Here is a 24,011-nt window from a genome sequence, read left to right as displayed (position 1 = left end):
ATTATATCTGACGGTGTGTCAGTTTCACATACAGGCATCTGTCACTTTTTGACGAGGAGAGAGAGAAAAGAATAGACAAAAAGAAAAAGTAAAGTTTTCTATCTTCCCAACTGCCCTCCCTTAAGACAAATCTGCCACACAGAGCCCAGATTTACATTCAGCTCAGATTTACCTGAATTGATCACCTGAAAATGCTGTGTTAATTGTACAACTGGTAGCAGGACTGTTACCAGTACCAGGACCAGAATGGCTCAGGACACAAAAAATTTATTCATATCCTTTGAACATGTGCAACTTGCTCTGCTCCGGTAGCTCATACTGATGTGCACAGTTCAAAACTTCTCCAGCTATTGTTATTGACATTCTAGGTTGTGTTCTGGTACTGACAACCTACAGGTACATCCTTACAGTTATGCTTCTCCATGTTGCCATAAAACACTGAGACTTAAAAGTAATACTTTCTGGAATCAAAATGTCTTTCCCAAGTTCTCCGTGACACACCGTGAAGCTGCACTAACCTATGAGGCAGAAAGGGCATGTCTGCTCCTATTCCAGCCAATTCTCTACAGCTTCAGTTTTCCATCACACAGAATTTTTGCTCAGCCTGGATGCTATCTGTGCTGCTCTCTGCATGGCAGTCCTTCAGGGAAGTGCTGCATGGGAGTGGGTTAGCAGCAATCTATAGGTTAGAATAGAGATTTTGTCCCCTCAAGCAGTACAATGTATCAAAGCCTAATGCAAAACAAAGAATCAGCCCTACACCCCACCTGCTTAGATGGTCATGGCCCCTGAAGGCTTCTCCCACTGAGGCATCCACTCCACTCATGGGTGGCCCAGCTGACTGACCCTCTGCTTCCTCACACTTAGCACAAAAGGAACAGAAAGGGAAAATTCAGACCTGTGCTTTTGTCTTGTCCCAGCAGCTCATGTACCCAGGGAAAAAGAAAAGATGCTCTTGACCATCAAATTGCAATTCTGTCCCTCAGATTTCCCAGTCCTGTACCACTGGCACTTGCTGACTGCCCCAAGAAGAAAGACTCCTTTAGTAGGTGATGCTTTTCTCAGGAAGAAGTGTTGCCTCTTGGGCTCATTACTGTCTACGCAGGGAGTTCTTTTTTCTCCCATTCCCAGACAGATCTCTGCTGCTGAATTGTCTAAAGACTTTATGCAGCACAACTGAAATGTATCAGAAGAATGTATCTATAGCCTCCCTACATCAGAAGAAGTGTATGTCAGATGTCTGGTTCTTTGATCCATGCTCTTCTGTATATGCATTAAAAAGACAAGGTCAAAAATGCCTGTCCAGCGCTTCAAATGAAACCTACTGAGTTTTAATTGTCATTGGAGTTTATTCCTCAGTTTCTTGCCTCTGTAAAAACAGAAAAGCTCCATTTGGACCATCCTTCCCCAAGATGGAAATGGTCTATAGTTATTCTGGTCTCAGGTAATAATCACCTTGAAGATAAGCATAGGTTTTTATTCTTGTTGTAGAGATGAAATAGCAGGTAAGATGTGTCTGTGGAAGTGCTTCAGCATTCAGCATAGATTTGGCCCATGGTTTTATGTCTTGCTAAACTTCATTGCATTGCCCAGGTTGGAGATGAACTATATAGGCCCAAAGTCAGTCCATTTGCGAGCCATCAGCTGTGCTTAAGAGCTGTCCATATGTCTAGATCTGGATGAATTTAAATGAAATAGGTTCCTTCAAGTGAAAAACAGCAATAACCTTAAGCTTGTGAGTGGAAAACATCCAGTCTGTGTCAGAAGAGCAGGGAGCCTGTCTAGGCTCTTGAATGATGACAGAATTAAGCTGTAGGAAGTTTAAACTATTGCTATGTGATGGCACAAGTTGTAACAGTGACCAGTCTGATTGCCTATTCACTGCTGTTTCCTTTTACAGATGCCCTGTTCATGTTGGTTTCTTGTGGGCTTGTGTTCTCACCAAAAGGGTGAGGCAAACAGACAGTGGGGCTCAGGGGTCCCTCCATCCATTCAGTCACTCTTTCAGTGTCTTTCCATGGCTTGGTGTCAGATGGACTTCAAACAGCAGATTAAAACTGGACAGCTAAAGCTGTTTACTGCCTCCTGCCAGCCTCCTTTCTGAGAAAGGTTGTCACAGTTGATGCTGGTTTAATGGACACAATTGCTGCTGCACCCTGTGGTTTTCCAGGGTATCTACAAAAACTTTCAAAACCCCTGGTTTGAATCACATAAGCATGGAGTTAGTAAGTGGGTGCATTGAAGGGTTTGGGTAGATGGCACAACCCACAGATTTAGCCTTTCGTTTAGTCTCCTCTTTGCACAGTAGATGCACCAATGCCCCACTGGGTCAGCATTCCCCTCAGATGCCAGAGCAGCTGGTGTCTAACTCAGCACAGTGTTCATTGACCAGAGCCATGCTCAGCAGGTGTAACCCACACCGAAAAAAAAGGAATTGACTCTTTAGTCATAGCTGAGGAAATTAGTTGCAAGGAATCATTTATCCCTCACTGCTTTTTGGGCCTTCTTCCTAGTAGGCAGCCCAAAGTAGCAGGGACCCACATATCGTGATTGAGTGGAGGAATGGTGGCAATGCATAACACCACTTGAAATCTTTCAATGCTCTTCCAGTCTTGGGAATATATTGCATATCAATAGCTTGTAAAATTATTTTTGCTGTCAACCTACAGTTCTAAAGCAGTAGTGACTCAGACTCAGGGTGTATGATTACACCTCTCATCCTACTTCTTCCCCAGAAGCCTTTGCTCCAGACATACCAGGGCTCCTGGAAGATCCCTTCTGGCTGACCCATATTGCCCTGCAGCTCCCTGGGACAAGGAAAAACCTCCAGCAACAGAAGGAGACTGCTTTAGTGTTCTTTCACACCACTGAAGCAGTACAATGCAGCACTAACACATGGAAGGATCTAGTCCATTAACTTTTAAAATTAGCTTATCAAGGGAGATGGCAACACTTGTGAGAAAACAAGGCATTCAAAGCTTCTTGCAAATCCAAACTGTCCTCCTCTAAAGCATCATACCTCATCAGCTATACTTGTAACTTTCTTTCTTGGATATGACAGTGTAAAAAATCTGTGAAGTAAATTTTCTACTGCAGCTGCCATCTTAATCTCTATCATTCCCCTGTTAGCAACAGAGCCACAAGCTAAGGCATTATTCAGGAGTTTTGCAGTATTAGGGCTCTGATTGTGCTCCTTCTTCTGTGATATTTGTTACAGCAATTTAGTTCAAAGTACAACAATAACCCAAACAGCAGCAGGCCTGCCTGATGTGGCTTGAACGTAGCACTGTATGCAGTGGAGAGCTGTTGTGGTATTGTTGCTAGGTATTGCAGAGTTCATGGAGCTGAATTATACATTTTAGATATTAATAGCAGCCTCATTACGTTGGGCTGATTTCCTTTGAATGAGTTCTTTTGTTGTCACTCCATATGGCACACTTGGTTTCAGAAACACTCATGATTAAGCAATCACACAGAAAAAATTAAGAAATTTCCTAAAGGTCAGGGATCTTGAAGAGAAACCCCATTCCCACAGAGACTTTTGCAACCTACTCTCATCCAGACTTGAACCACTCCCTTCCAAACACCAAGAAATGCAGCAAAAAGATACTTTAGACTCTTGCGAAGCTTGTGTTGGTCCATCAGCTTGTCATTGGCTTTGGACCCATCAGCTGGCTGCTTGAAAACCTGCAGAAATGGGATCATTGGCTAGATCAAGATGTACACATCACAGCTAAAGCAGTCAGTTCACAAGGAAACCATATCATGTTTCTCTTTCTCCTTATCAGTCAGGAAAGTAAACAAGATATCAATCAGCTTCTCTTTCACTCACAGACACATACCCACATTGTCATACAACCTGGCCAACTGCACAGAGGGATTCATTAAATTAAAGCCTTCATACTTGACCAAAATTTGAGGAATGCTCCCTGAAATGCTGGGTTTGAAGCCTATATTCAATCAGGGGAGTAGCGTATGATTAGCTGTGCTTTTATCCCTGTGCTGGTATCTGGGAGGATCATAGCATTTTTCGCATTAGTATGCCTGGTGAAGTCAGAGCAAACCCTTTGCTCTGTGATTAATAATGTGTTAAGCCACAATTCCAAATTATTTCAACTTTTCAATGATTATGGGAACATTTACAAGACTGATGGCTGGACTGCATACTGCCAAAAGGCTGAAAGAGCTATCATTTATTACAGGGCTTTCTTGCAGCCAAAACATGTAATAGTACCCTGGTAAACTGTGCAGAAAAAGAATTATGAGGTTTAGTACAGCATTTTCCCAAACTGGAAATCAAGTGAAGCTTTCTGCACTATGAATGTTTTTGTGTGTGGGGAGAGGGAGGAAATGCCATTATACTTTCCCAAAAATGTAAAACTCAAGCATTTCTTCACTGAGATGGTGCAACAGAACTTCACTCACTTTGTTTGCTGATTTAATCCCATCATACCACAGTATTTTGTGGTGATTTGTTGTTCGGTTTCACCATATGCTTATAATGGCATGATCGATCCATCACTTCCTAATTATTTTCTTGTAACGACATCTTAACTGTCCCAGTGCTTCTCTGAAGTTTGTTAATTGTCTTCTCACTGCTGCCAGTTAAATTTTCTTCTCCTCCCATCATACAGCAGAAGTAATTTCCATTTGATGATAATCAACCTATGTCATTAAGCATTTGAAAGGACTGAGGATTTCCAAGGCTCACACATCAAAGCTTTGCTCTTCTGGGTATAGGAGAACCGCAAAATCACCAACTTTGGTATCATTGTACATTTTATCTGTATGTGTGTGCGTACATGTAAGCATGCCACAGCCTCATGTTATTAGAGAACCCACAGGCAAAATCTCCATTATTTTGATAGTAGAAATTTCTCAATCATGATTGAAAGAAGAGAAGATCTCCACTGCACAGAGAACAGGAAAAGGCTGAGGAAGAACAATTGTGACTCCAGGAAAACACGTTCACATTCTATGACATTATTTTTCTCATTCACCTTCTGTTCCCAAAACAAGCTCTCCAGTTTTGTCATCCATACCCTGCACTGGTTAAAGCAAAGGAGAGAATTGATCTTATGAAAGATTTTGAGCTCTGCTCAGACCCTAGTAATAAGCAGAATTTTGCCTTGTGTTGAAAAAAGTGCTCTTCTGAAACATTAGCACTCCATGAAAACTGCATCAGTGCTTTAGGCCAGAAAATCCTCCTGGTTTACGTCAAAGGACAGCAGACAGACAGCATGGCTTAAATTACTATCAAAATGTATGTATCCTGACCCCACTTTGCTACACATGTAGCCTTTCTTTGCTACACATGTTCTACAAGGCCTTAGGGTGAGTCACTATTATCTGCCTCAGTTTCCCCACTGAAAAAACAAAAATAATACTATTTCCTTTCCTCGGAGACTTTCATATAAAAGGTCACAGGAAATAAGACCCAAACATTACTTATACTATCCTTTCTGAGCCTCAGTAATTCATTCCCCGCTGTGATTCTGGGTTCTGATGCAAACGTATTGGCATAATACATTCTGCACTTGCATTATTGTATTTATATTGACCTCCATTTCCAGTAAAATCAGAATAAAATGTAATTTTAAAATTGATAGGAAACACAAGAAGCAAATATATAATCCAGGTTATACCGAATGAGTAGCAGCCAATGCTCTATGGACACAGGACCCAGCATGTACCAGCTCTGTAGCTGCCTCTGAAACCAATGTGCAATGTCAGGGTTTGGGCTTTTTCGGGTGCAGCTACATCTTTCACTTAATTTCCAGTATTCACATGCATGCTAGGAATAAATGATTTCAGAGTTTTCCTCCCTTTTCCTTCCTTTGAAGAATAAGAGTCCTTATTCTTCAAGACAGCTCTGCCTGCGCAGATCTCAGATTAACCAGGCAGGAGTTCAGCCTTGGAGGGATGATGAACACTTATTCACATCAGGGCCCAGATCCTCAGCTGTGCTTTGAGGAGAAACAAGGGGAAGAAACCAAGGTGGCCCTATCAATCTGTCACCTGTCCCAGAGGCACCTCCCAGTTTTGCTTAGATGATAAACTGCCTTGTGCAGAATTTTTACTTCCTTTATCTCTCAGGTTAAAAAAGCTCTGCCTGAAGTAAGTACAAAGCGCAGGCAGTGGCAGTGGGTTTCATTTGGAAGCCAGGTAAAATTTTTCTCAGTGTGGGAGGAGAGAGAAGGACTCATTGCATGGCATAGATATGGTTGGATTCAGCATTCTTATGATACTTTCTTGAACTACTTCCAAACTCACATTGCCTTCATCAGCCTGCCTTGTCTCCAAACTTTTGCATTATTCCTCTCAAGTGTTGTGATTTACACTATTTGAAGGAAGTATGACTAGCTTTAAAGCCATCTCTGAGCTCCCTTACTACCAAAGCCTGGTTCACCGCAAGCATGAGAGAAGGGGTCAGCGAAGTTTCAAAGAGGCCATGCCAAGTTTTCCTTCTCTTTCCCATCCTGGAGGTGAAGTGTGCCTTAGGAGCACAGCAGGAGCCAGAGGATTCTGCCTCACAAGTAGACATCTGCTAGATTGCTTGGGACTTAGCAAGGACGCCATGGATGTGTAAAACTGTGGAGATCTGAGTCAGGTCCACAGTCTGGAATAGCTATATCCTGACGGAAGATGCTGCTGGTTTGAACTGCTGCTGGATGAGACTAGAATCTGGCACAGTGCTTTCATTTGCTATGGCATACATTTTTTTTTTAAACCCGCACATTAAACACTCATATGCAACGTTAGAGACAGAGCTCTTTGGCCAGAAATGCCTGGGTTTGTTTTTTTAACCCTGCTCACTTCTGAAATGGGAAGCTTGGTCTGGTTTATTTTCTGAGAGGTGGGATACCATCAGAGTGAAGGATGTCTAGTTTTTGCCAAGTGCTCATTGTACAAAGCATGTATCAACGAAGTCCTCAAAATTAGCAGTGGTCTGGCAGCAGTAATAAAAGCTGCAAGAAAGAGACTGTGTAATTGTGCTTGTCATGAAGAAGAATATAGTCTGCAGCTGGTGTCCAGAAATGTCTCAAATGTGTATGGGAGTCAGAAGAAAGCCAAGTAAGCTGCTAACCTCTATCTCAAAGGGAGTTCAGCAAGGTATCTCCTTCAAATACTATGTTCCTGCTGGTGTCTGATCAGCCCAGACATTTAAAAAATAATTGTTGCAATAATTTCTCAGCAATATTTTCCGGGCATTGCTGCTTTTTTTCTTAGTTTAGAGATATTTGCACATTTCAAACCTTTCGTAAGCTATTTCTGCTGGTAGAAGAGTGCCACCTCATGACTGAAAGAGAGGAATGAAACAATCCACAGCCGCAAAGCTGAAAGCAGTTCAAGTGCTCACGGCCAGGGAGGACAGGAGCAGCTCGTGCCCTCTGTACCCAGCCAGCTTTCCTCCGGTGCCACAACACACTGAGACAAACACCCCTTTGCCAAACAAGCGCTTTGCGTTGCAGGACAAATAAACTTCGCATCTTTGCTGAACGCCTAAACCCATCCTCACTGATGAACAGAAATTAATTACTCAGGAGAAGCGGACGTTGTGGAGGCTTCTGTACAAGGTGCTTCTTGTTTTGAAAGCCCAGACATTTTGTTTCAGACTCCTCTGCGCTACCTTAAGTACCCTTACTGTGCAATTTTGAGTGTGACCACCCTTTTCTTTCTTTCTTTCTTTCTCAGGTAGCTTTCTCCTACATAGCCCCCTTTTCTCAAATACATAATTTTTTTCTTACTAAAACAACCAATTTTTCTCTACCAGTTTAATATTGTTAAACTAAGGAGAATTTGGGGGCACTAAAAAGTCCCAATGCCTTTTGTTGCTTCCATAAATGAGGTGCAAGTGTCAAAGAAACTCAAAATTTCTTTGCTCTATCACTAGTTGGAAATGTTCATGGCAAAATCAGACACATGTTGTCATGGAATGATTTGTCTATGCTCTTCTCAGAAACAGTTAGTTTAAATATTTACAACACATGAACAAGGAAGAGAGCAAAATAGCTTTTTGCTGATTTCTTGCCCCCCCTCCCTTCCCCCCCCCAAATTCAGACATTGAGGAAAGTGCTAGAATTAAAAAGCTTGGGCTTGAAGTGTGTTGTTCCTCTTTTTTCCCAGAATAGAAATATCAGGAGAGTAGTACTGAAGCTTTCCTAAAATCCCGACTCTACTGCTGTTATGCTCCTTTACTGGACTCATTGCTAAACCCTAGGCAGTAATTAAAGATCAGAATCAGCTTCTTCCTCACCACCTCAAATAAAACCAAAGTCAATTAAAACCAAGTGAAGTATTAATTTTTCTAAAATGAACATTGATCTACCAGCAGGTATATTAATAGCACCTATTATCAGACAGGATGCCAAGCAGCTAAAATATGGATACAAATTTTGACATAACTTGAATACTAAACAGTGTTTCAGAAGAGAAATAATTTGCATTTCATTCCCTGAGGCAGCCAGTTTTCGCTCAGTCCTGCATTTCAAAAATATGCTGCTAAAGTTGTCCGATAGCCAACATTATTAACCTGAAAGCATCAACTTAATAAGTCTCATCCTATGAACTGAATTAAAAAAAAAAAAAAGGAGAAAATCAAAAACCACTTGCTATTCAGTGGGAGGATTTTAACAGCACAGATGATTTTCTTTGCATAACTGCTAGGAGGCCTGGAAAAGTTCATAAAAAATCAGAGCTGCATTAAGTCTGGGATTGGCTGATTCTTTTGTTATGATAAAGATAGCAATAGCTGAATCAATAAACCTAATTTCAACTTTAATTAAAGAAGCTTGTTATTATGACAGATTAATTTTTAAGCTTAGTGTGTTTGTTTCCCATAAAAATATTTTTATAAAGGAGTTGACCAATCACACTAACTAATAAATAGCATGGACAAATATTTGGTTGCTTAAACTCTCTCTCATTAAGAAAATGAAAGGGTATAAGGTCTACTATCCAAACCCATAATTTGAAATGCTAACAAAACTAGCCCAGATATTTCTCCTCCTCCTCCCAGAGCAGGTAAGTTAGCTCTGGGTCATGTACAGCATGGGGATCCTGCAGTCAGGGCCACAGCACTGCACCTCTTCAGCTCTTACACTGAAGATTTCCAAAACCAGGGAATTTTGCTCATATACTTCAAAGTATATGAGTGAAATTTCTCCACCTGCCAAGTGCTGTATTGCCAGCAGGGCATAGCAATGGGAACAGGGCTAGAGGCAGGCACATGCTCAAACCTCCAGAGAGAAGAGAGGGAGCTGCCAGCTGAATTAAGCACAGGTTCAAACACCATCACCAAAGAGCAACACCTTCAAGGACCTGAACTTTGTCGAAAATGCACAGAGAAATGATGTTTGCTTGTTTGCTTGGCTAAAGAACAAGAAAGCAGCTGTGCTGTTATTAGCCAGGGCTACAGAGCTGAACCAATCCAGCTCTCACACATCCCCATGCTCAGCTGCTTCTGGTAGGCTGATGTGTGATAGTAGCTAGCCTTCTCAAATAGTAGCTAAATCCATCAGGATTTAGAGCTTTCTTTTGAAAAACATGGAGTGCCTCTATATCAGTCCTTTTGGTACTCATTTGGGTGAAATATAAATCAAAAATAGAATCTCTGAAACTCAGATGTCTTTAGAAAAAAATATTTCTACAAGTTGTCTCTTCTAAAAGCAAGTACCACCTACTCACATTTAGCTTGGTTTCCTGCCTACCTAAAAGGATGCACCGTTACGAAACTGCCCAGGCAACCCCACTGAAATGTTCTCTTGCTTATAAAAAATCCAAGTGATTTTGGACAGAACATGATTTCTCTGTATTTGTGTGGCATTTCCCACCAGCATCTGCCTGGCAGAAACAAGTGTTTTATCCTGAACTCTCTTTCATCTCCTCCTCTGATCTCACAACAACTAAAGCAGGCTTCAGCAATGCCATTAGCCACAAACCTGGAAACAACCACCAGAATGCTTTGTGAGTGAGTCATTGATTTTGTTGTCAAAAAGCTAGTGAATGTCCTTATTTTCCTGCATTTTACACCATGCCACGCTGCATGTCACACTGGTTTGTCTTCAATCCTGGGCTCACAAACATTTCTGCAGTAAAATATGACATTTTTATAAAAAGCTCCAAGTCAGCAAAGTTCAGGATAGAGCATGTTCTCTTCTCTTTGTAAGCAGCATTTTAAGAAGAGAAACAAAAGCCATCCAAACATGCAGACTCAAATTACGTGTTTAAGAAGCCTGCACAGCAAGAGGTGAAAGAGATCACACATCTATTTTAATTAAATGTTTCTCTCACTGTCATGACAGCACAAGTGTGCAGCAGGTACAAGCTGTTACAGAAAACGCTTCTTTCACAGCAAGCACCATTCCGACTAAAGGGGTTTTTCTCCCAGCTTCCCCTTGGCTTTAACGCTGATGTGGGATTTCAGCAGTGCCCAAACATGCTGTGTTCTAGCCTCAGCCCCAACCATGACTGTGTGCTAAATACATGTTCCTCAAGAAGCTTGCGTATGCTGTGCATTATGTAGCATGGAGCCAATGTAGGAGTCAGCTGTGTTTCTCCAGAAAAGATTGGTTCCCTGTGCATGCATCTTAAAGGATGAAAACTTGGAAGAGCTCTCACATAAACAATATCTTTGCAGCTTTCCAAAGCCAAGTTCATTTAGGGTCTGTATTCTCAACAGCTGAGCAAGCAACCTGCAAAGCATCCGGTTCTACTAATACCTTCCTGGGAAGCTTGCTGTAGGTACATCTGATCAATTGTGTCTTGCAAGGTAGCCTTAACACTTAGGAGCAGAAGCAGGTCCCATCTAAACTGCATATCAAAAGTGGAGTTTTCAAAAAGACATACTGTTTCATCAAACTGTGAAGCTTGGAAGTGTTCGAGGGCGAATTTTATTTTCTTCATTTCCTGACTATAATCTGTACTTGTCCCATTCCCATCTCCTGCCTCGCCAGCAAGGAGCGCAGAGAGAGGAACCTGCTTTTGAGGTAGTGATCTCATTTAGACCTTTTTATGGGTTTATGCTGAACAGGGAAGAGCAGAAGTTCTTCTACTGTTTTATTCACCAAGATGGGTAATGCAGCAGCCCAAGCAGCAACTTCTTCACCTTTCTTTTATCTAAAACTAAATCTTCCTGGGGCCCTCCACCCATTCACAAAAGGTGAGGGAAAGAGCAGGGGACTTCCTTTAACTTCTCTCGGCCTGAGATCATGCTGCAGCAAGCCATTATCGCTGGGCACCAGTGCGCGGCTGGGGGTCTCCCATCCTCTATTCTCATGGCGCTTTTCTGAGATGTTTTTCCCCAGCAGCAGTGAATCTGGTGACCGGAGAGTCCATAAAACAGATTGAGCTCAAAGTGCTTTCAAATGCTGAGATAACTAAACTGTATTTGTGTAAACTATGTATTTCCTGAGCTTCTCTGGTATAAGAATTAAAGATGTTGCTTACGAGCTAACATGAACTCCTGCAGGGGCTGTGATTCTTGCTGGCTTGACATCCTCTCTGTTAAGGAAGCAAGCTAGCAAGACACAGTTCAAGAGGTTCAAAATCATAAACGGCACTGTTAGCCCTGGGGTACTGCCAGAGGTCTTCACATGCCCTGCCACTGAGGATCCCCTCTGCTCCATGTCATACCTCTTCCCTGGTGGGTCAAGTTGTGCTATTTAGTGAAGACTCCTGCCAAGACCTTTCTCCAGTGAGGCAGCAGCAGGTGGCTCAGCTGGAGCCCAGTGCCTTTGCTACCTGCTCCCAGCTCTTTACCAGGGAATTGCAGAGCAGACTGCCCGCACACCAGAGGAAAACATGACATCTGCAGGCCAGAATTCAGGAGGAAGCCCACACACTAACAGCAATGTATTTTTAAGAGGTCAGGACAGGTCTTCAGCATTCTGAAAGCAGAGACACCACAGATAAAACCATGTACTGCAGCTTCTTGTCAACAAAATTCCCCTATATCCTCCTGTGGTGGATACCTGTTAGGAGAAATACAGCACTTGTGTGGTGCTGATTCAATGTTTGAGAAACCACCGGATCTATAAATGTAGCCCAACAGTCAAACACAGAGTAGGGTACAAAATCCTGGTACTTCATGTTCCAGCTTCACTGAATTGAGTTTCCCGTTTCCAAGGACTCCAAGTGCCAATTCTGGAGCAAGCTTCTCTCTCTGGTCAGATACTGTGTTATTTGATGTATTAAATTTCACAGATTTAGTCGACAGAATAATGTAATCATCATCCTTCTGAAAAAGCGTAGCTGAAAAAAAAAAGATTAAAATTCATCCACATCAGGCAGTTTGATTTGCTGGGCATGGCCTGAATATAAGGCTAAATGAAGGTTACTACTGGCTGAATAGTAATTGTACAGTATCTTTGAGAAGCTGTTTATTGAAAGTATATGTGGTACTGTTAGCAAAACATGGCAGCACATTTGAGATTGAACCAGTCAAGCTTTTCTGCCTTATCGTGTGCCATTTCTCAGACTAAGCTACATGCACATAAAAAGCAAGAAATTAGACACAAAAATACTCAATTAAGTATATTTAATTCCTGATAGGAGAAATATGAACCAAGTAAATCAAACATTTATAACTCAGCATTTTTCCACTGGAAAATATAATTTTGCTGGCTTTGAAATCTTCAGGCATAGGGGGAATGTGCATTTTTTTAATATTCTGAAAAAGACTAAAACATGGCCATCTATTGCTAATTTAGATGCTGCACTGTACAGCATATCGCAGTTGAAGAAGTCAGACTGAAAACAGATGCTTTGACCGATCCAAGTTAAAACTTCATTTAGAATGTAACTTAATAGCAATTCCATTTTTTCATACTTGTTATTGGTTTTCATCTTGTTCAGAAGGAAGTAGATTTTGGAGTGTCAGAAAGTCTCACTGGCTTGAAATTATGGCTTGAGCTGATATGAGCTGATAAGGCTCAGTTTCCTATGCATAATCACCTCTTACGCAAACATGACCTAATAATATATGCCTCCTTCCATGGGGGATATGATTTTATGACCACTGTTGGTGGCCAGGTCAGCTGCTCCAGCCCACTCCATGGCAACTTGCTTTTTCCAGTGTGGAGCTTGTCACTGGTCCCATCGTCAGCTGTGAGATGAAGACAGCAGCTACCACAAAGACCTCTGATCAGAATTCACAGATGGAATTAGATCAAAGCTATAGAATTTCAAATACAGTGATCAGCTTCTTGGTCTGATTAAATAAGAAATACAAAAATAGAAATACCAAATCACTTGAATCATCTACAGAAAAAAAAAGGAGAAAAAAAAAAAAAAAGAACCAGTGTTAACATTAAAAAGGGAAAAACAAAACAAAAAGAAAATAACAGTGAAAGTTAGTTCTTTATATTCTCACGAGACAAAAACATCTGTCTCCCCTCCCTTTCTCTCCCGTTCACACACAAACTCCTCTCTCCAGTTGCTGCCCCAGAGCCTGGAGTGGCCATGCTATGGTGTAGCTGGGGCACGGAGAAGACACGCACACTGTTCATAACCCACAACATGAGGCTGTCATGCACAGATTCCCAGGCATGCTGAAGAAAAGATACATTAAAATCCTCACATTGCTCAGCATGAGATAAGCAGCCAATTTCCAGGTGTGTTCTGAATCAAGTTATTGGAACCCCTGGGAATTCCCTTTTGCTAGCTCTGAATGAAAGTTTAGATATATATTTATGGGATTTTTACTCAAATAAAGCTAATACCCTGCCTGATTTCTTGTCAGATGTATCTAAATTCAAAAAGGAGGGGAAAAATGTCTTACCAGAGTACAGGCATGTAGTGACAGGACAAGAGGGAATGGCTTTAAAATGAAAAAGTGTAGATTGAGATTAGATATTAGAAATAAATCCTTTACTGTGAGGATTATGAGACACTGGCACAGAGAAGCTGTGGCTGCCCCATCTCTGGCAGTGTTCCAGGCCAGGTTGGACAAGGCTTGGAGCAACCTGGACTAGTGGAAGATGTCACTGCCCACAGCAGGGGGTTGGAACCAGATGATCTTTAAGGTCCCTTCCCAACCTAACCGATCTATGATTCTGCTGTATTTGCATCATTTTCCAGCAATGACAACTGGTGATTCTGACAATAACTTGGTGGAACTATGAAAATTTTGTGCTAAATCTCTGCCCTTTTTTGAGGCAATAATATTCACACCAGGGAGAATTGTTTAGTACAAATTTGACAGTGAGTGTCTAAATGAGGGAGAGGATGTACCGCGAGCACATCTACTGCCTTTGAATCTCAGCATATCCCTTGTGGCACGCCAGTTAAACACACCCAGCAAAGCAAGGTAATTTGTCAAAGCCCACGCAATGTCTGCAGGAGAACCAAGGTATCAATCAGGAGCTCCTGACTCCTAGCCTTTTGGTTGCTATTAATAGCACACATTGCTTTCTTATTCCCCCTAACATCTAAAAATAGCAGACTGACAAATCTTGCACCAAATATATGTGAGACCAAAAGGTCATCTTGGCGGAGACCATCTCCCTGCCTTGTAGTGTACTGCTTGGTGATACTTAACTAGCCTAAAAAGTCACTGCAGCTTTTTTGAGCCCTATACTGAAGTTTCAGATACAAGGTGCACATTGATATAATTAACTCAGTATTAGCACCATCATCACAGTGTTTAAATAAAATTCCCCCGCCTTCTCACCCTCTCCTCAGGCAAAAGTCAGCCCAAACACTAAGGGTCAGCACCTCCCCCTTCTTCATAATTCTTACAGCAAAATAGTTTCATCATGAGCACTGACACAGAGGCTGTAGGAATTAATCTCCAGGGCCATAGAATCTCCTACATGTTTGGTTTGGGTCTTTTTTAAAGATTCTTATGATAAAAAATGAAACTTTTGATGAAGTAGATGAAAACCTCTACCTTAGTGATACCTTAGCAAAGGATGTTATGAATAAAGCCAGTGTGAAAGAAATGTAATAGGAGCATCGTACATGCATATGGAAATCTTAGCTCCCAGCTAGACACCCCAGACCAAATTCTGTACATGAGTGAAACTCCACTCACCCCAGAAATGGAGACGCCACTGTTTTCTGTGCACACTTGAGTCCCCTGCTGCTGAAGTCTTACTCCAGGTTGAACTGTGACGGAAATTTTCCATGCAGTGATTGAAAACCAGTGCTCTTATGGGATATCCCATTCAATTTTGTCTGCCTCATTCTGTGAAGTGTGAGGAGGAAATTGCTGAACCTCGAAATCAGCCTGACATTGTGGCTGTCAGCCAAAGAGATGCAGTCAGCAATGGGCCATAATTCTTGCCCCCTTCGTTTCATTTGCAGTCCTGTCAGGAGTGGAATTTGAAAATAAGAAGTCCTGTTATAAAGAAAACTTCCTCAAGTAAAATAAAAGCTGAATGAAGGTGTCACTGTGTCATCTGCAGTAGACCGACCTGGAACTGAAAATCACTGTATTTCAGCACAAACATGTATTTGATACTGTGATTTTCAAAGACCCTTTCCCCCCTGACTTTTTATAGCATTTTATTTTTGATGACTCCCATCATAAAGTGAAATAATATACGGTAAGAGTGCATGACACAGCATATTATTGTGTAAGCTACCATGAAATCTTAAATTAAGTGCACTGTGAGAAAACGCATCAAGTCACTCTGGGTCACCACACCAAACTCTTGTAGCACTGCAAGTGCAAAGCATAAGCCTAAACAGCAGTAGACATCATGAACAAATTGTAACCTCAAAATAACTGCACAGGTCAACTTTCCAAGAGTAATGAATCTGGAGGTGACATCAACTTTGATATTAGTTCTCATCAGTCAAAGGTAGGGTTGTAACCTTACCCACCTATCAGCAACAGATTAGGGGAATTATTCTGTCATTTTCTTAGACTGCATGGTGCAGATGTTAACCTCAGTAAAACCTTTCACTCTAGCTGCAAGGAAAATTGCTGATGGGGTACACCAAAATAGTGTCCATGCTCTCAGCCGGGCAGAGGGAGCCACTGTAGCCTGTGCTCTGGAGAGGAATAGCCCACTTGTTTTCATGAACCCGAGCCTGGTCCTGACTTCTTGCTGAAACAAACACATGATATAATGTCATGGATGTCAGGTTGGATGGGGCTTAGAGCAGCCTGGTCTAGTGGAAGTTGTCCCTGCCCATGGCAGGGGGGTTGGAACTGGATGAGCTTTAAAGTCCCTTCCAACCCAAACCGTTCTGTGCTTCTATGATATGTGACCAAGCCCTCTACAGCATCCCCGCCCCAGCATGGGTACCTTGCAGCAGGAGCCCAGCTGTGTGTCAAATTCCATGCAGACAGAAAGCGGCTTGGCATGCTGGCTCCTGCTCACAAGCCACTCTTCACTCTGCAGCGTTGCTCATGTCTCTGTGCAGTTCAGCTCCTCATCTGTTGAATAGGAATAATAAGCATTTAGATGATAAATTAAAGTTTAAATTACACTGCTTGTATGGTAATGAGACTATCCAAAGTAGTAACTAATTGCTGATTTGAGATACATGGAGCTAATCCCAGCGCTGTTAGCAGCAACTTTTTTGTTCCCATTTGAAAGCAAAACAACAAAAATGTTGCCAGGTTAGCTTGGTTGCTTCAATTAAAAACAAAAGTCTCCTTCACCCAATGCCCATAATCTAGTTTGCCTCTCTTGATATAACAAGGACCAAAATTCAGCTTGCAACTCGCCTTGCATAGTTCTGACCCAGAAAGGGGGACGAAGGAGCGATAGGAACTGTGTCTACCTTGGTCGGTATCTTCCACAGAGAAGTGGCAACTCTTACAATGTGTGGGTAGATCCCATAAAGCTCTAACTGAACATTAGACATAATAAGAAACAAACCTACAATGAAGTAAGATGGTGATTAATTTTACTACTTAGGTAATTTGCCCAGCAATCAACTATCTGCACAACACTCAGTAGTGGCTCCCTCGCCTGTGCTAACACAAAACAAACAGACAGCAACTCTGTCATAAAGACCTAACAGAAAGCTGCAACATATACAAAGGCTCATTGCCGCTCGTTAAAAACGCTTCTACATTAAGGGAGTGAGGCAGTAGTTAAGGGCAGCCGCCGGAGGTCTCGTCACCTCGCGGAGTGTTTAAGATACGGCATGCAGCAACGTGAACAGGTGCAAGCACAAGCCCCATGGCACTGCAACCTAATCCTGCCACGGCCGTCCCCCCGTGCCAGGCAGCAGGGACAGATGGTGCAGGGAGCTGCAGAGCCTCCGTGCCGGGAGGTGCACGGGCAAGCAGCTGCCCAGCCCAGCGGGAACGCTCCTCCATCACCACCCGCTGCCCCGGCTCCGTGCAGCGCCCATCACAGCAGGGCCTGACAGGGCAGCCTTGAGGTTTCCGCTGGGCTCCGATGCTCCTTCTCAAATGGGCTGTTCCTTCCAGTTATAGTTTTAATTAATGTAGAATGAATTATTTGGGTGTCTTAATTTCCCAGCTTGTTTTGAAAAAGTCCAATTAATGCTGAGCTAAGTAGCTCCAAAGGCTCCCCAGCTCTTCTTTGCCCTGAAGGGATCCAATTAAAATGAGACACTAGTCAAAATGTCAAACCACAATCATTTTTACAGCCATTGTGTAACAGATCTGTGACTACATATAAACCACACAATCACTGAATAAATCATGCAGTACTTGGAAACCTAAAGCCTAAAATGCCCTCACTCAAGATGCAGCCTCCCCTGTCAACCAAAAACATGTCCTGAACTTACAGGAACTAATAAAAGTCACATTTCCTTTTACAGGACAATTAAAATCATAGAATACAATGAAACATGTAAATTAGGCAATAATATATTAAGCAATAATATATAGACAATAACAAGAGCTTAAATGCAGAGAAGACAGTTCAGAAGATCTGATGTTTGAGGAGCTGAAGGACGTCTGAGCCTGCTGGCTCAGGCAGGGGCTGGTAAAGCTGCCCCATGCAGAAATGCAGAAATTCATCTGTTTTGCTTCCAGAGCCACGCAGACACAGTGACAATCACTTCAAGGGTCTACACAACTGTGGCACATTTTAATCTGGAATTCTTGTGATCCACTTACACATTCTTTCTGTATTAGTTTACTCAAACGTTTAGAGAGCATACAAGGTCTCTGTCATACACACATCCTTCACTAGCTAAGATCTTTCTCTTGATCAACTTTCTTGCTTGAAAAATCGTAACTCTTTTATTCTAGCTCTGAAAGTATTTCATCTGGCTGTGGAAAAGAAATGGGTATTAAATCATTCCTGAATGGGAGACTAAATTAAAAACGGAGACAGGTCAAGATTTCAGATGAGGGTTTGTTTTTAATGAGCTCTAAGACTAACGTAATTCAATTAATCTTCCTGACTTCTGCAGAAAATCGCCCTGCTCTTTCCCACCAGTCAAACAAATTTTTCCCAACGAAAGCAGCAGGATCCCTTGTTCTGAGCACAGGAAGGCAATACTGCTTCAAAGGGGCCTCAACTTTATTTTTTTTATTTAATCTAGTTGCCCTTGAAATGAAAATTCCAAATTTTCCACTCACTTTGAAGTTGAATTTCAGCAGCAGAGCGAGGGATTAGAGGAGCATGAGTCTTAGGAATGGCACATTCCTTTGGGGAAACGCGTTCAGGGGTCACTGGTCTTCATGCAACACTGAGGAGCAGCAAAGGAGCTGGTCGGACAACAATACATGGAGGTGCCTGAGACAGGAGGAAGGACATGGCCACCAGCACTGGCTGCTGCTGGCCCTCTCTGCTTCCCAGACCACTGGTGCCCCACTGCCAGGGTGGGCAGATCCTGCCAAATACTGCACCCAAACTACTGGGTCTGTGCAGAAGAGTGGTGTGAAAAACAAATCTCCCTTTGGGAAAGCTGCCGCACAACTAGTGTGTTTCTCATATCTATGGCGCTCTGTAAGCTGCCAAGTTCCTCTCCCTCCATCATTTTTTGGGGGGAAAAACCAAAAAGATCTCCTTTAGACTAAAACTCACACAGGAAATCTCACAAGAGATTCTTTTTGTTGTATTGTTTCACGTCCTTCTGCTCTTCCCACCCGTGAAATTAACGGAAAAAAGATCTTTCTATTTCTATTTGTGCATTAGTTGAGAATTGAATTGTGAACATGTCTTGTCCTGCAACCCTGAGAAAAACGAAGGCTTGAGTATTTCTGCCAGGCATAAGGAAAGAGAAATTAAGATCAGTGAACACAGTAGGAGTGCAGGGGCACTTCTGCCTGGCTGTGGCAGGTAGGTTCAGTGCAGCAGTTTTCATACTAAAGCTTTCCCTGACAGTCATCACTCCAAAGGGTTTGAGGCGCTGCAGTGAGTGGAGCGAAAAGCTGAAGAAGGGCTTAAGTGCCATAAGCTGATAAATGTCTTTCTAAACATATTGTCATAAATGAAAAAGACAGAGTACCAATAAACAATGGTTTTCATCCAGAAGCAAGCTGTCTGAGCTAGGAGAGGAAGCTCAAGAGAATGAGGGCAGAATTATCCAGAGCAGTTTGCACAGCCCTGAAAAATATTCGAGACATTAAACTACCAATGTTTGCTCTTCCTGAGACTCTCTGTGTGACTTTCCATGATGCCAGAAGTGCAGAGAAACAATGTGCAATTCTACAGACTGCCATTTGTGCCCCCCAAATTAAACATTATTTTTAATTGCTTATGATTACCTTCTAAATAACTGATGTGTGTAGGCTTGTCCTGGGGTTACGTAACTCTATTTACTAAGTATTCAACATTTACTGTTCAGCTGAAGCTTGCTTAGTAATGTATAACTAATTGTGTTCAAATGATTAAAGGAAAATCATCACATAGAATCGTAGAATAATAGTTTGAGTTGAAAACGACCTGAAGATCATCTAGTTGCAACCCCTCTGCCATGGACAGGGATGCCTCACACTAAACCATGTCAACCAAGGCTCTGTCCAACCGGGCCTTGGACACTGCCAGGGATACTTCGTTCACCAACTTCTTTGGTCAACCTGCTTCCTGCTATCTTACTGCTTAGGAGTGAAAGGGGAAACCCAGTAGACCAGGAAAAAGATCAGGAGAAGTGAATTTAAGAGGCAAAAACATGCTGTCAGCAAAGTGGGAGTACATGGAGAGAACGGATAGGGGCCACAAGAATGATAATGGAGCTAGAGCACCTCCCATATGAAGACAGGCTGAGAAAGTTGGGGCTGTTCAGCCTGGAGAAGAGAAGGCTGCATGGAGACCTCAGAGCAGCCTTCCAGTATCTGAAGGGGGCCTACAAGGATGCTGGGGAGGGACTCTTCATCAGGGACTGTAGTGATAGGATAGGGGGCAATGGGTTTAAACTTAAACAGGGGAAGTTTAGATTGGATATAAGGAAGAAGTTCTTTACTGTGAGGGTAGTGAGGCACTGGAATGGGTTGCCCAAGGAAGTTGTGAAAGCTCCATCCCTGGCAGTGTTCAAGACCAGGTTGGACAGAGCCTTGGGTGACATGGTCTAGTGGGAGATGTCTCTGCCCATAGCAGGGGGTTCAGATCTAGATGAGCTTAAGGTCCTTTCCAACCCAAACCATTCTATGATTCTATGATTGTAGTGCTTCCCTGAGTTGTTTGAGATAGGACAGATTCTCCAAGTACCAGGTCTGCATCATGGCCAGGTGTTTCTTCACCCAGAGGACATTCTGGACACATTCTGGACTACATTCTGAGCTTGGAAAAACTGCCTATCTCTATGCTTCTTAACAAAAGGTAGTATCTTACAGATCTTTCTGCCCTATAGCAGCTCCCAGAGTGAGGTCCAGCAGAGCTGTGACGGAAGGTATCAAATAAGTTAGTCTCATTTATCTGAATCCACACACTATCACAATGTCCTTCAGCAGTTTCACTGATGTCTGTGCATTGGCCACTAGCCCAAATCTCAAAGCAGTGTAACTAAAAGGCAGACCCAACCTCCAGAGGAACAAAGTCAGTCCGTGGATCACAGGCTCATAGGTTGGCTGCAGTAGAGAAAAGCTTCTGTATAGGTTCCTCAGTTAGACTGGGCAAGTGCTGAACGTAGCAGCATGGGTTTGTTACATGCCAGGGAGCCGATGGATGACACGGTGCAAGTTATGTACACTCTCAATAAACCATCTGAGGCTCATCAGAGGGTGAGTTACTCATTGGTGAGATAAAGAAAGCATAACTGCATTTAATAAAGAAATGTTAACCTCTGGTCACAGTCTCAGCACTTGTGATTATGTACACGCACAGAAGGAAAGAACATCAAATAGGTTACACACCGTAAAACTGCTTTCTAAGCTCAACCTTATATGATGTCAAACCTAATTCTTTTCTGACATGTGCATTTTTATATACAGTTCTATTTCTATATGAAAAAATAATTACTGATTTGGGAAAGCAGTGGGTCCTTATTACAGCACTTCTTCCTTCTCTGTTACAGGAATGACCTGCCAAGCTCGAAGTTCATACATTACAAGTGAGATCCTGTGGGGTTACCGTTTCACCCCTGTCCTCACTCTGGAGGATGGATTTTATGAAGTAGACTACAACAGTTTTCATGAAACATATGAGACCAACACACCAGTTTACAGTGCCAAAGAGCTGGCAGAGATGGCCAGCCGAGCAGAACTACCCCTGACATGGTCAGTTTCCAGCAAGCTGGACCAGCATGCTGAGCTGGAAACTGAAGAGGAAGAAAAGAGTCAAGAAGAACAGAATGAAAGAAATGGTGACGTGGCAAACTTGGAGAATGAGTCCAAAGTGTAGAACCACCAGAAGCATAAAGGCCACACCATCTCCTTTATCTTCTCCTTCTTTGCTCCCTTTTTCTTTCTCCAACATGCCTTTTATTTTTTTTTTTTTTCTTCCTTGTTATTCTTAAGTCCGGGAAAATAAATACTTAAGTTGTGAAATATCTACCTGCCCAGTTTAAACAAGAGATTCACAGACTAAGCAAAGGCATGGGTTAAAGCTGCAATATCCATTACTCATGGTGGAATCTCAATCCCCACCCTAGTAATGACTCCTGACTTCCTTGGCATCTCTCTGTGTTCAGACATCCAGGTTTATTCACACCACCAACAACTAAAAAACCCAAAAGCAATGGGAGTATATACAAGGGATTTAAAAGGAAAGACTAGTTAATGCTCATCAAGGTAATGGGCCTTGGCTCCAGTTTTTATGCATTTCAGGACAGTTTCCTAAACTGGGTGACAAGCCTCTATGAAATGGGCCTTGCAGCTTTAAGATGAAGGTGAGCAGAAGGATCTGCAACCCAACCTGATACTGTACATATGCCTTATGTAATTACTTTCTCTTTACATTTAGTAATAAACACAGCATGTACAAAAGTACTGTAGTAAAGAACTTCTAAATAATGTACACAGATGTGTAATTAATGTAGGTTTAGAAACAGACTTCTAGAAATATTGGGATGCAAAAAACTAACTACCAATCAAGTAGACATTTCTCTTAAAATATTTGGAGTGTAACATTGACTTTTTTCCCCTATCTATGGCTCTCCTAGTGCATGACATTTTCTTCAGTGTACCAGACTGGCAGCTGTTTAGAGTACCTCACTGTTTGCTAACAGATCGTTTCACTGACTCTAAAAAGCCATAAGTCTGGGAGAGAGCAGGGTAGATAAATTTTTAATTTATTAGTAATTGCAAATTACTGATATACTGTGAAAATGTTTACAAATAAGGCAAACCATTCCTGGTTATTTTTTTGGCAGTTCAACCCTAAAATTTAGGCGTGGCAAACTCATGGCAAACCAGAATTTCCTATAAACACTTAATATAGCGAGCATGTTTCATGTGGAGCTATTATCCTTTATGTGCAATATCTAGGGAAACTAATCCCTTCTCCCCACTTAACTATGGGATTTCAGCAGAGTAGTTTGCTACACAGACAACACAAGCCATTGAAAACCAAGCGTTGCACCTTAGCAAGTAGATTTTAGTTACCCAGCTGCGAATGAAACAACTGAGTTTCATCTGAAGCCAAAATCAATGAAATTCACTTGTTGGCAGCACCGGTGCTTGGCCAGTCCCGCAGAGTCACAAATGGTGTGACATCCCTTGGTACATGCCTCAACAGGGTTTCTCAGATAAACACAAGGTTCCTGCCACCCATGCTCAGGAGAGTAGTTCCCTAATGACTTTCTTCACCTTAAGTTAGCTCCTTGGCTGTTGTAAATCAGTGTAAATCCTGTACATTTGACAACTTTAAATTAACAGGGCAGTGATAATTTGCATAGCTTACACAGCAACATTCACACGAGTGGGAAGCTGAGGTGTACAATCACAGTTCCACAGACATGCTTCCTAAGGGGCTGCTCACACAGTGCGGCATTGCCCAGTGCTAAGGATAGCTCAGTCAGGCCCAGCATGCATAAAATACTACCTGCTGAAAGGCATTGCTTTCAGTGGGCTTTCTCTTAGGCCCATCACGAAGAGCATTTCTGTCAGCAAAGGAGAAGAAGCTGCAGCAGCCTTAATTTTGTTTTTCTTTTTATATCTGTCTACTCCAGAAAGAAAGAACACACTGAAGAGAATCCAAACCATTTTTGTACAGAAGCATTTATGCTAAAATAGAAGAGCAAAAAACCAACATAACCTCAGGAGAAACTTGGTGGGCAGGTGGAAAATTTGCACTGTGATACAGCTTTCACATTAAATTCACACCTATTTTCCTTTTTCTTTCTTTTTTCTGGAAACAACTGCCCCATTCTAATTTTCACAGAGTGTGGCTAATCAGTGGGAGTTTCTTTCAGATCCTTTAGCTGCGCTTCGTCAGAGCGCAGAGGCAGTCAGAGTAGCGTGTGGGGAAAAGGCTTGCACACTAGGGACTGGAAGATCAGGCTGGATGGTTTCAGCTCAGTATTTTCCCTAAAAGGCTTTCACAAAGCAGCATGGTGTAAGGAATGGTGCAGAATATAGATTTTTGTTCCCTCCACCCAGGATGATTCATTAACTTGGTAAAGGTTACTTACACTTAATATGTGTGAGATAGCACTCATCTGGCTACGGACCTTTCAAAGCTCATTCTTCT

The 24,011-nt window shown here is 42.3% G+C and overlaps 1 protein-coding gene across 1 annotated transcript in view; it reads left to right on the top strand.

The window, feature by feature from the left end:
• The window catches only part of KCNJ6 (potassium inwardly rectifying channel subfamily J member 6), a gene marked incomplete at its 5' end in the record, with an annotated part of 115,869 nt that extends 94,034 nt beyond the window's left edge, over nt 1-21,835 (top strand). Inside the window, one exon of the mRNA XM_080612939.1 lies at nt 21,397-21,835. Within this exon, the coding sequence (XP_080469065.1) occupies nt 21,397-21,722 (326 nt within the window). The 3' untranslated portion in view covers nt 21,723-21,835. The remainder of the gene's footprint in view (nt 1-21,396) is intronic.
• Between the last annotated feature and the right edge of the window lie 2,176 nt (nt 21,836-24,011).

Source organism: Psittacula echo (genome assembly GCF_963264785.1).
Source record: "Psittacula echo genome assembly, chromosome: 3".
NCBI classification, from domain to species: Eukaryota; Metazoa; Chordata; class Aves; order Psittaciformes; family Psittacidae; genus Psittacula; species Psittacula echo.
The sequence above is the reverse complement of the archived record's forward strand: the minus strand, read 5'-3'. Positions and strand labels throughout refer to the sequence as shown.